The sequence below is a fragment of the Labrus bergylta genome, chromosome 6 (genome assembly GCF_963930695.1).
Source record: "Labrus bergylta chromosome 6, fLabBer1.1, whole genome shotgun sequence".
Classification (NCBI taxonomy): domain Eukaryota; kingdom Metazoa; phylum Chordata; class Actinopteri; order Labriformes; family Labridae; genus Labrus; species Labrus bergylta.
The window spans coordinates 25,839,593-25,853,065 of NC_089200.1; the positions used below are offsets into that span (position 1 = coordinate 25,839,593).

Here is a 13,473-nt window from a genome sequence, read left to right on the forward strand (position 1 = left end):
ATTACCCCCAACAGGATGGTATGTGAAAGAGTATGATTGATTGATCTCTAATGGGAGCTATGATCTTTGGACTGTAGTTAGGACTGAGGGGCATCCCTGTGGCTGAGGGATTAAGACGGCCACGTTAGAACCAAAGGCTTGGTTGAGGTCCAGCTTTGGATCTGTGTTGCATCTCTATCTATCTTGTTTGCCATGGTCTCTGTAGTGATGCTGCCTAGGGCTCATGTGTAGAACAATTATGGTGCTTATGCACTTGAGCAGTGCTTTTTTGTTTGAGGGACAAGTTTTAGGGTATAAAAGGAAGGAAAAGTGAAGTCGACTTACCCCGATGCCAGCAGATCACTGACAGGGTTCCAGGCACAGATGAAGACCTCTGATTCGTGGCCCCTCAGGACCATGGCTTTGTTCTGAGGGATCTCTACATCTCCATCCACCTCCATCAGGTCTGCATGGTTGTCTGAGCAAAGAGATGAATGGGGATTCAAGTTAACAAAGATCTGCAATGACATGACCTTGGTCATTGCCGGTAACTAAGCGACTTAACGCTTTTCATTACTCATCTTAACTCACTAGCTAAGGTATGGGCTCCATTCTCCTCCCCATTGGCAGTATTCTCTCCGTTCTTGGCGTTGCCAGCTATGCTGCCTCCAGTGGCCGATGCCGGTGCTGACGCGGCGGCCTGCTGCTGGGCCATTTTGTCCCGGTACGCCTGCTGCCTCGTCTGAACAACGTCAGGCATCACAGCATCGATCAGGGACAGAGACTCTATGGGCCGCCCATCAAATAATGTGCCGTCCTGCAGAGCGAATGAAATAAGCAGAAGGTTAGAACAGAGGCGAGCAGAGAGAGGCAGAGACTTTTTTTTTTAAACATTTGATTGGCATCGTACCTCATTGATGCTGACTTCTGCCTCGACGTACTGCAGGCCCTTCTGGATGATGCTGATGAGGGCAGCAGGGGGAACCAGAGCACCATTGATGTTTGACTGGCTTATGTGACTTTCTATACCAAACGTAAACGCTGAGTGGGAGAACCCTGAGAGGACGACACGGGGAGAAAGAGGGCAGGGAAGGAGAACAAAATTAGCCTACAATAATTTAATCAATTACTCAATCACAGGCTTAAGGGATTTCCCTATAATATCTATTATTCATGTTAAACTGTATGATGTGACAACTAAAATGTCTTTAATCGACTAATGTCTTTAGCACATTGATAATGATGAACTTTTCCAACACTGTCTTTATTTTTTCACTATGCTGTCCAATGGTTTCAATGACTTCAACTCAACGGAGCTTACACAGATAGTTACATAGATGACTATTGATAATATTAGATATACCAACAAGACAATATCTCCCTACTACTTGTGCCCAACAGTAAAATACTGTATGCGTTGTTTTCTCTGCCACATGGCCATTGACTATCGAGTCTCTCCTGTCAGGGGGTTAGAATATAATTGAATGCAAACATCTACAGTGAATGTACACATTGACTGATATTGGTATTACTAAAATACATTTTAGGTTGTTGTGGTTACTCTCAGCACTCGGAGAACACACTGTCTATATATCTCTAAAATATTGCTGTCAGTCCAAAGCACAGGTATTCATTTACATTATTACAATGCTGAGCCTTAAGATTGGTCTGAATTCTACAGTTAATACATTTGGTGCAAAATAATTCTTAGTCTCCTGCTGTTTGACTCTTTGCATCAGCTTTACATTTGTCGATTTAGACACAAAAAAAAGACACTGGATTGAAAAATCACATTTTGAAAAAAGAAAAAGCAAAACCATTAAAATAAGTTAATCAGCAAAACATAGAGCAAACACAAGTAGTTGAAAGGGTACCTGACTCCTGTAGGTATCTGTAGACCAGGAAGTTGACCTCATCACTGCTAATGCTCATCTTTACTCCAGTTACACCATGAGGTCAGCACGCACACAGCTAGCCTAGAACAAATAGAGCGAGAGATTCATCAGTGAAGGGACACGCTCAACAGTTACTGTCAGTCGATGCGCACACACACAACATGTATAAAGAGAAAGTGACGTTTATATCTTTTGTAAAGTGTCTTGAGATAACATTTGTTTTGAAATGGCGCTACAAACAAAGATTGATCGATAGACTGACATGACTGATGTTTGATAAAGATAGATCAGATATTGCATGATTTGTTTGAAGTATATTAAATGATTATTTCCTAATCATCCCTTTGTTTAAAATGATTTCCCTTCCAAAGGACAAATGAAATAAAAACAGCTTCTGACCTACTTTAGCCTTTTCTAGTTTAAGGTGTACTTCACAGGAAGATGTCCTACAAAAAAATATGTTGAGTCATAAATAAGTACAAAGATCTCTAACAGACCTATCTTGCATTATTTTTTGCATTTCTGTATCCTTGATTCTGTTTGAATACAACATGTTAAAATGTTTCAACACAGCTGGGTAAAGCAGGAAGTAATGTTTGAAAAGACCCAAGTTAGACCATTTATATATTTAGTTAGTTAAACAGGAGTTGGTCATAAAACATGACGACAAACCTTCTATACTGTAGGACCCTGTCAATGAATATTAGAGAAGTGTTTATTGTCTCTATTATTGGAATGTTATATTTGAACTGTTTGTTTTATACCCAACGTTTAATTCAGCATTGTATGATTATCTTCCGGGTCACTTAAATCCTTTTCAAGAATTTGAGGGCCCTCAGGGCAGTGTTTTGGTGTCTGTTAATCTTTCAAATCATTGATAATTCTTCGGAATCATCATTGTGTCATCTAAAAGCAATATGCCCCAATCCAACCAAACCATTTGCAGTTTTTTTTGCATGTGTGTGGCTGTTTTGGGGTAAGCGATTAACTTCCCTCTTATTAAAAAGACTACCAAAATCCTTCCTCCATCACTCACATCAACCTGGCTATGTCATAGCGCCCCCTAATAAGACCACATCCTGCATTAATTCCTTTAACATACTATGTTTATTAATCCGCCCGCCTCCTCAGCCTGTACAGAATATTGCTATCAAACCACAATGTAGAACCAATCGAGTTAACAATTGCCCAGCTGAGTATTCAGACCCATCTGGCATCAGGAAAATCCATTATACAATAATCTAAGATCAGATTTCTCAACAGGTTCCACCTAGACATGACAGCATTTCCCAGCAGTCACAAAAGCACATTTACCAGTTTAACTGTGGTTTAGATGAGTCATGCATTGTATTACAACTCTTCCCGGTCCCAAAAACTTGAATGTTTTAAAGCCTTGAAATGTTGAAATGCAGCAGATAATGAAAGTTGCCGTATTTCCAATAAGCGTCTAATTGTCTTCATTGGAACTCCAACATTTAATAACCACAACTTACACCTGGTGCTTTTTATTTCCATTTCATATTAATTAATTATGATTAACACTGCAGCCAAAACTAAATGGTAAATGGACTTGAGCTTGTACAGCACTTCTCTAGGCTTCTGACTACTCAAAGCACTTTTACACCAAAAGGCCACACACGTTCACACCCTGATGGAAAAGGCTGCTATGTTAAGTGACTATCAGTAACTAATCTCATTCATACGCCTCTGAAGAAGCAGCGGGAGCAACTTGAGGTTAAGCATCTTGCCCAAGGACACATCAGACAGAGCGGCATCCCCGACCTTCCAGTTGAAAGATGACCCAAATAATGACCTGAATCTGATATTTATTGCTCCTTTGTGATCTGATACAGGCCACTTTTAAAAAGTAATATACAAACAAACCAATCAGAATACAGCATTAAGGCTTGCAGTTTACATTAGCTTGTGAAGTAATTCAGTAAATGTACTGATAACATATATTTTATTTTGTGAACATCCACCTGATCATTTCCTTTTTATCTAATAAACCAATTTAGGCACCTATCCAACTACAAACTACTCAAACAGGAAATAAGGGTGGGGAAAAACCAATCAGGACCAATCCCCTCAAGCAGTATGACGCCTTCTGTTGTGTGTCCAAGCACATTTCAGGGGAATGGTGATTCTAATATTGCTTTTGTCTGTGGTTTCATGAACTAAAAATAGTTGTGAACCCACAACTGTAGAATCTCACAGGGAGACAGCCAGAGAGCCCATTCCAAATAAGGACCAAAGGCTCAAAGCCCATCTCCCCTGAGAATAATCAGCCGTGTAATGCCTGGAGCTCGGTTTCTGCAGTTCCCTCTCTGAGGAGAAGCAGGCTTTCTGTGCATTTAATGGTATTTAAGTGGATGAAACACTCTCCTGGGTACTGTGAGCACTAGGTTGCATTTCATTTCCCAGAATGTTAAGATTTTTGTCGTCTGGAACGGCAAGACATTTAGCATGACCTGTGGCCTTACTACTGCAGAATGACAAACCCAGCAGAGATTAGTAAGGATCAAACTGTGCAAACATTATTTTTACATATTACACAGTGATGCTAATATGTTTTTGTACTCTATAAAGGTAATAAAAAAGATGAGACGGACTCATCTTTCTATACAACCTGAGGGTGAAACTGTCCCTGCAGCACCAAACTGGATACAGTTGCACAATACACAGGACTTTTGTGAAGTAAGAGAGCAAAGGTGTGTCTACCTCCTTTGAGGTTTTTTATTTTTTTTATTTTTTTTTTTACTAACCCTGCATAGTCAGTGTAACAATAACATTAAACACAGCAACAAGCTGAGACCCAGTTGCATCACCTGCACATGAGATAAGGCAGACCTGTTTAGGGAACGTGTCCATGCCTGGGAGGCAGGCAACAAACCTGTGCCAAAATAGTAGGAAAGGAGGTGATAGCTGCGATGTTGTCTCAGAGACAGTTATCTGTTCAGTGTCTCTAGTGAGACAGGAATACGTTTTCCACAGACCGGGCATCAGCAGGGAGCGGACAAAACATAACAGACGACCTCAGACAAGGACTTCAGCCTCAAAGTGACTTAATCACATCTAATACTGCGACAAAAATCTGAACAGGAAAATAGTAAGTTGTTACTGTAGACCTATTATTAAATCATGAACAGCTGGAGGGCTCCTTCCACTTCCAATTTACAAGACTGCAAACAGTTCAGCCTCAACCAGCTTTCTAACATGCCACACCCTGCACGATGATCATCCAAAACACAACACAAACAGCAATGCACTGCATCGAAACAGAACTGTTTTTAGATACTGTGTCTGGTACATGTTAACAGCTTTCATTTTCAAGGCTGTGGTTTGTGATGTTGTATAAAAAATAACCAGAATGTGTTTCCTTTTTTTATTGGGGATGAACCAGAGAAACGCTAGTTTGGTCCGATATCGGCCCTGTTGACAAACACCAGCCCACAGGAAAATAACGTGGCATGGGCTAATGCTATAATATAATAAGAACAACCGTTTAAATATGACACAGTGGAATTCTAGATGACAATTAACTACAGCCTCGAATCAATGATTCATCCTTAATGTCCTGCCACAAAAAAGGACATCATCGGTCCAGCTCGCTGCCCTAGTTTTTGTGGTGTGTCCAGCTCAGTCGCTACCCGTCGGCCCCCTTCAGCCTTTTTTTTGGCCGATTGACAAGTGGAATTGGCGTTGGTCAGCAAGGTTGGTGAGAGGAATCACTCTGATTGGCTGTTCGGAGCGTTCAGCTCTCGACACACATTCGGGAAAGCCCCTTGAGCATGCTGCTGTGTAGTATCCATGCTGTCATCCATGTAGTGCGGTTTGTTCTTATTTGTCGTCTCTGCCTCTTTTCTTCTTCCACCTGAAGACCAAGGACTATGTACGTGGTGATTAGCCATCTGTTGTAGTCTTTGCGGTGTGTTCCAGTGAAACTTTTTTGCCAAGACGTGAGGCGACGCACCAGTCGGCCTTCATGGCAACTAGTTCTTTGCCGTCTGCCTGGTCTGTCAGGGCCTTTATTCCATTGTGTTTCTGTTTGTCCCTCACAGAGACCATCATTTAACAAGAACGATCACTGAGTCAACATACATGAGTTAATAAGCACACTGACCTGGTAATTGTCTCCTGATGAAATTTGATTTAGCCGTATAAAATGTGTGAATTTACTGTGAAGTTTAGTAACAATTGAGTTTATTTCTTGCTCTACGACAGCAATGAAAGGGTAGATTTAGGCCGTAGAGCATGCACACTGTAGTTTAATTGTAATTAATCCATCACACAAAAGCAGCTGATATGATCAGTACACTGAATAAAAGATGGGAGGTGGAGTAAAAATAAAACGACCTGCTGTTGTGTTTGGTTGAAATAAAAAACCTGCAGACTGTTGAGTCACAAATCACCAGACCCCTCAGCTCAAATCCCATCTGACAGCTGCAGAGCCAGGGGAGGACAGGACAGCCTGGGTTTGTAAACACAAAGCTGTAGTTCCCTGCCACCACCATCCCACTGCAGTGGTGCTGTTGAGCCACCATCTGCAGGCAGGATCCTCTGTGTTGACAGTGTGGGAGAGCAGAGGGGGGATGGGCGCAGAGAAGGGAATCTCTGTCTCTGCATTTCTTTCCCCCCTCCCCCTCTCTCTTTCTCTCTCTCTCTGTCCTCCTCCCATTGTGACAGCTGCCAGTTGCAAACTGGCCTTTACAGTAACTCTTAACAGGTCCCAGCACAATGAGAGAGGGGGTGAGGGGGAGAGAGAAACCCACAAAGACAATCAATCAACAGCAAAAGAAAATCAAGACATGGCAATTGAATCCAGACGGCATATAACCTGTTTGCTAACCATGACATGAATTCGTATTGATGAGACGAGGAAGGTTCTGTCGGTCACAATATGAAATCAATATGGCTAAGTAAATCATATTTGCCCCGGGTTATCAGCCGGCATACATAATTTATTAAGTCAAACACAGGCTAATGAAACATCCAATCAAAGGCTTTAGCTCAGTCAAAGAAGTGTGATAAAAATAAACTACACCTGTTCAATATGCTGCCATGTTCCACTTCCTGTCACAACACGTTTTACTGCACATCAATCAAGCCTTCTCCCGGCATCATTGCTGCTGTGATGTTAATGCGGAACTTAAGGCCAAACTGGATGACACATTTTTTTTCGTATTTCAAGGTGATGAGGCATGTCTGTTTGCACTGCCTGAACATGCATTGCATTTACAACTGTAGGCCTTATAGTTAAACATAAAGCCACATATAACTGTAAGTCATGTACCATTTGAGGCCCTATGCTACTTCAGCCCACAAACAACTTCATGAAATGTTCGGAGTAGGCTGCATGTAGTGTGAACACAAACAGCCAAAATATTCACCTCAGTTTATCCAGAATTTTTCCTGCCAGCCCTCTAGTAAAATGTCCACAAGAAGCCCAGGGTTAGCCGATGTGTGAACACAGCAGGATTTGTTCAGGACAATTCCCTGTGATGTTTGTGTCCTAGCCACTGCGATCTTTGTGCATGTACTGAAACCTCTTCAGTATGTTTTCTGCCTGCCTGTCTGTTCTTCTCTGCTCATTTGTTGATGCTCAAATACGTACAATAACACTGCATTGACATAAAGGCAAAAAAGTCATCAAATCGCAAGACTCTATCTTGGCGAGCCCTTTGTACGTGATGGCTTGCCTCTTTAAGATCAACCCCCTGCTCTTGCCTTGGATTTATAAAAGCTACTAACTAATCAGAATGCACAGTGAATCCACATAAAGAGTCGGTCATATCTTAACAGAAGGTAGGGCTTCGAACATGTGGCCAAGACACTGAACCCCAGGTTCTTCCCACTGCTGCGTCAGCAGTGTGTGAAAGTGTATGAATGGGATTAGTTAAAACTAAAGGACACTTTACATAGCAGCCTGTGCTATTCGGGTATACATGATTAAGTGTGACCTGCAGTGTAAAAGGTGCTTCCAGTAGTCAAAAGAAGCTATCCAAGCACAAGTCCAGTTACCATTCCACGTATGAATCTATCATAGTACCTTGATGACCTGATGGCCGTATGATTACAGATTACAACATGACCAACTTGTCATTACTACAGGCCATTATGAACTGATTGTAAGTTATGTCTGTGACTCTTATTGTGTTTCATGTATGTGACAATAAGTCATACGGAGGAGATTTTTCAGAGGACATTTTCCAAGTACATAATCATCTGAAGTTTGATGTGATTTTATTACTAATTCAACACTCATCCCAGAAAAAAATCCAACATGGGCTAGGCTATAGTGGATATCATTTTTGGAAAGTTATGGACTTACAGTGAAGGTTCTGTATGAATGCAGTCCTACTTTTTCCCCTCTAAATACATCAAAAGCAACACTGACAGTCCTCGTCATATATCAGCCGACAGAAACAAAACTTTAAAAAGCATACCAGCTGAGATATAAACCTGGCCCTATTTCTCTGACTTCATCTAAATTCAACCTTTAAAAATGCTCCCAACTGTGTCACTGACATAGTCTTATTTTGAAATCACAAAATCCTGTGTTTAAATTTATACAGCGAAAAATTTCTCTGCTGTTCAAATCACAGGAAGGCATTTCATAAGTGAACCATGTAAAGTTGTTGTCTTTTCTGTATCAGTCTGAACACATCATGTTACCATCACAGGCCGCATGTGTGAAAAGTCTTCTTTTTTTTTTTTTATGGCAGGTGCATCCCCTGAAACTAAAGCAGGGGGAAACCGACAAACTGTCACACCACACTGATGTGTGTGTGGTGTGACAGTGTGTTTTCTTTTGTCCCTCCCTGTCTGTGACAATAACACACGCCATGTCTGTTTCATGTTCTTTGAAGACATTTCTGCATCAATAACTAAAGCAGACCCGAGCTGTGATGGCTGCTGCTCTCAGTCGACTCTGCAGGTGGAAATGGGGCTCATTCCTATTTAAAGGCTCCGTCTGAGAGCTGACAGTGTGGGTCTATTTTCAGAGAGCAACAGCACGAAATTCAGCCACCGGAGGATATAGAGCTGATATTTTTCATAGTCTCTCACCCCAAAATGCTTCCAATTGTCGTGTACCCAGTCAGAGTCACATATGATAATCAGATTCTCAATTATTCTGCAGCCACAATCCGGCACAGTACGCTGTGAAGAAAAACTGATGATTTGAACTGATTTATTGTACGCCAGCATGAACCATGGCTCGTGTGTGTTCAGCTTTAAGCTGTATTAAAGAACTGCATGTGTGCAAACATGAAATCTTGATATAACAACCGTTTCAGTGATTAAAAAAAGAAGTGCAGGGTGGCGTCGGTAGGCTAGTGGTTAGTAGGCGCACCCTGTGTATGGAGGCTGTACTCCTCCAAGCGGACAGCCCGGGCTCGAATCCAACCTGTGGCTCCTTTCCCGTATGACCTTCCACACTCTCTCTCTCCGATTTCTGACTCTACCCTGTCCTATCTGGATAAAGGCATAAAAAGCCCCACAAAAAACCTTTAAAAAATAAAGTGCAGGTCGCTGAATATCCTAACATTTATTTTACATCGTAAACAAAGAAGTGATTCAGGTTTTAAAGCTTGCTGAGGCTTCATCTTATGTCAAATGTTTGCATGCCAAGTATTATAAAGAGTGGCATGTGAACATAACATTTTTCTTGTTTGTTGGATTCAGTTTTTGGGTTTGTGTTGTATTAATCCAAACTTAGATTTATATGGAATACTATAAACTACGGTTAACCAAGCTAAACCATGAGATAAAAGCAGCATGAACACAGGTTTTTTTAAATACCAGTGCAGTTGTGAAGGTGCATTGTCTAAAGAAATGCATGACGCTCTCCTTTCTCCCTCACCCGAGTTACTGAGCTCTCAAAGTGACAGATTGCATCGGCAAGCCTGGCTCTGTCTCAAATGGCCTATGTGAGGTCAGGAAGGCTAGCTGTCTGTCGCTGACAGATGGTAGCACGTAGGCCTTGCCAGCTAGCTTCGCTTGACGGGCAGTTAAACCTGCTCTAGGCAGCTCGTGTCCGTCTGAATGCAGCAGGTCAGTGAGGTCCACTGAATCAGAGGTGGTTATCTCACTGAGAGCTGACGTGTCGGCTGGGATTAGAAGAACTCGCCAAAGTCACAAGCCCAATGACTTCAAGAATCTCTTTAGAAGGTCGAGTCTCTTTGCACATATGGGGATCCAGTCGTAGTCGTAGTAAGGCTTATTTTCCAGTTCTCGTAATGGGACCAGATGTCACATTCAAAACAGCCACAGGTAGACGTGTACTACAAAGATAAGCATCCAGACTAATGATCCCCCTGTGGTTAAATACATCTGTGAACCAGTCAGGGTGCAGTGTAAATCCGTATCTGTCCACAGTCTATCAGTGGAGATTATTGTGAAGTTTCATGAGAAACTCATTAGTATGAGATGTAAGGATTACTTTGTCAGGCTTTGTTGTTCTTATTTAGCTGTTTTTAACACTGAGATTTACAAAAACAGAAACAGAGCAATATTTGAATTTGCTATCACGTGTTTACATTCTTGGCTAATAAAGCTCGTTTTGAATAAACAGAGATGCACAGATGTGAAAATCCCGGCTGATATCGATACCAACGTTTCAAAGAACAATTTAGGCAAATGCTGATTCAGATAGATTATGTGTTACTTCTTATTTCTTCATGTCTGTTTTTAGATATGGTCCATGTAGTCTGATGTATATAAATTACTACTGCTAGCCCTTCTTTATAATTCACTGGAACGTTTCTTACTCTACCCTATTTACCCCTTCTGTCTGCACTAACAGATCAGCAGATAGCATTTGGTTGCTAATCATTCACACAGACGGTGTAAGACTTCCACATTGACGATGTTTTCTTTCACATTTCACCATAAAAACAAATCAGTTTGCCCAACAGCAGCTTCTTCTACCAAATGAAAAACTTGCAAAGTGGTTAAAGGTATACTATGTGACTTTCAGAGTAGATGTCCAGTAGATGTCGCACAAAGCTATACCTTCAGCTCACCACTTCCCCTCCTCCCCCACCCCTCCCTGACTGTTCCGACCGAGTGCAGCCGAAAAATGAGTCGGTTCTAATTTCATTGATGTATTTTATATCAAATGTCTTTTCTTTGGATTGGAAAGTCTGTTGGCTCTCCTTAAATTCTACTCTTACAACAAAAGTCCACCACTTTGCCTCTACTTAGTGTCCTCCAGTGGGCGGGGCCATCTCTCTTCCCCCATGTGGTGGGGTGGCAGGGACTAACGGTTGATTAGGGAGGGGTTCATGTGATTGAAGCAAGTTTGAGCCTCAGAAAAGTGCATGAATGAAGCGCCGTCCTGTCCCGTATGAACACAGACCTGAGAACAACAAACCTAAAGGGAGTTTGACTTCACTCTTTTTCAGAAAGGAATTACTCATTAACATGTGGGGGATATATTTGATATAAATATCTATGTTAAAAGTGTTGCATTTAATAGCTAGCTATAAAACTCTGTTGTCACAATTTGTAATAACTCAAGAGCTTTAGTTGACCACCAACCACAACACTGTTAGAAATTAACACCGGGATCTAACTCTATAAAATTATATTTTTAAGATTTTTATACTTTTACATCCTGCTGCAGTCGGTTCTAATACATGTATATCATACCAAAGTGTCTACTTGCCTAACATTTTGAAAACAAGACTTAAAGCCATTATACCAACAGTTGTTTGGCGGGGTTTTATCGTAGTAAGCTGTTAATCCACATACTCTGACATAACAACCAGGCTTGCATCTATTTCAAGGAACAGACTGAGGTTTTGGCGGTTTTGCCACAGACAAACAGTGTGAGCCAGTTTATTGACAGCTTGGGGTATTGGGCCACTGTGGGTGGATGTGAGGTGTGGAGCTTCAGTTTGGTGTTACAGAGGAAGCACCCTGAAACCTGGCAGCACCACACTTTTTTTTATATAAAAGAGGAAAACAAATACAGGTTAATTTAAGCGCATTCATAAGGTTACCCTCTGTGCAGCTCATGGATGAGTCATGAGCAAGCTCTTAGACTGGGTAGTTGGTTGTAATTCTTTGAGGTGGCTATGAGTAACTCAATAGGTGTCCAAGTAAAAAGGTTGGGCAGGAGGTATGCACACATTGAGAAATGTAGGCTTCAGTACCTTTTTTTTACCGCTTCCTTTACTTTAAACTACCAAAAGATATTTATGCAAATAAATTCCACAAGAAATCGTGTCAAGATGAAATAGTAAAATTGGTTTTATCCAGCATCAGGGGTGTGCCCAACTGGGGCACTGACATGTTCAGGGGTGGCCTGAAGTTTGTGTGCATGCACATGAATAAGGAGCATACCACATATTCTTATTTACCATGATAAAGGCAACATAAAAATCTTAATTCTTCAAGGACTCAATACAAAAAGTTTGTCCAAAGTCACAATTTAAAGTATTTTAAAAATTGCAAACAAACGTCTGCACACTGAAAACTATGAGCTGCCTGTTGCAACACAGCGTGAGTGGTGGATTTTAACTTAAGTCCCACCTCTGGCAAGGCCAGTAGCCAATAATAATTAAAGATTTGGACACGGCCCTGCTCTGTTAGTATACATTTCATGAAGAGGACATTATATGTTTAAAGGCACCCCAACACCAGAAAGTGGCTTTTTTTAAAGTTTTCCCACATTGATATTCTGTGGTGCTTGAGGGAGGCCTTGCAGGGATGTTTGGTAAGTTTCTGTGGCTGGTGAAATAATACCTTTGAGTATTCCTTCAATACTGTGTGCAAACCATGCTTCTTTGTGGAGTGATTCAGCTCACACAATGCAAAAGCTTCCTCTTTATAGACTCTTCGGCTCTCCTTTCCTGGAGAGGTCAACACTGTCGAGTTTACTTGCTTTAGGCAACAATGCAGAAAGGCAACAACAGAGGTGTAATGTTAAGCAAGATGTTTGCACAAAATAACTCTATCCCCATGAGGCAATTTACTGCAAACAATCCATTTAAATGAATTGCTATTTCCCACAATGTCAAAGGTTCACGACTTTGCACACAAGTAACACCAAATTGAAGCAGAATGCCAAAGATATAGTCAAATTCACCTGACCATCTTGTTGTCTTGTTATTTCTTGTTAACAGAGACTGCTTTATTCCACCACTCTCACTCTACACCAAGTTAAAGAATCCTGCATGTCAGCCAGAGCCGTAGACAAATGAAAATAGGACAGTGGCAGGCCTAATCTCACGCTTCATCATCCATGCTGTATCTGTATTTAAATCTCACTTCTCTGCCTCTCCATACTTCCATGATCCTTTCCTCAGACTAAACAGGCCTTTGAGCATCAAGTTTAACCAAGGACAAGCCCTCAGCAAGAGGTGTGGAATTTCTGGCTCAGTGTAAGGACCCACTAGGGGAGAAGTGTCTAACATATTTGTGGTGTATTTTGAGAACGGGGGCATAGAATGGAGGCCACATAGCATACAAGCTAATATCTAGGCAAACTGCTGCAATGAATCAATACTGTGGGCTGATTCGGTTTAAACAAAGACTTCTTTCTTCTCCTCTGTCGTACAACAGCCTTGTGAGAGAAACCCGGTGTTCCACC

The 13,473-nt window shown here is 41.4% G+C and overlaps 1 protein-coding gene across 1 annotated transcript in view; it reads right to left on the reverse strand.

Annotated features, from left to right (window-relative positions):
• The window catches only part of tbl1xr1a (TBL1X/Y related 1a), a 39,866-nt gene that overhangs the window by 8,696 nt on the left and 17,697 nt on the right, over positions 1 to 13,473 (reverse strand). The window contains exons 3-6 of the mRNA XM_020632319.3: positions 1,854 to 1,955; positions 890 to 1,035; positions 571 to 796; positions 325 to 457 (exon numbers count right to left, since the gene is read on the reverse strand). Coding sequence (XP_020487975.1) covers positions 325 to 457; positions 571 to 796; positions 890 to 1,035; positions 1,854 to 1,911 — 563 coding nt within the window. The 5' untranslated portion in view covers positions 1,912 to 1,955. The remainder of the gene's footprint in view (positions 1 to 324; positions 458 to 570; positions 797 to 889; positions 1,036 to 1,853; positions 1,956 to 13,473) is intronic.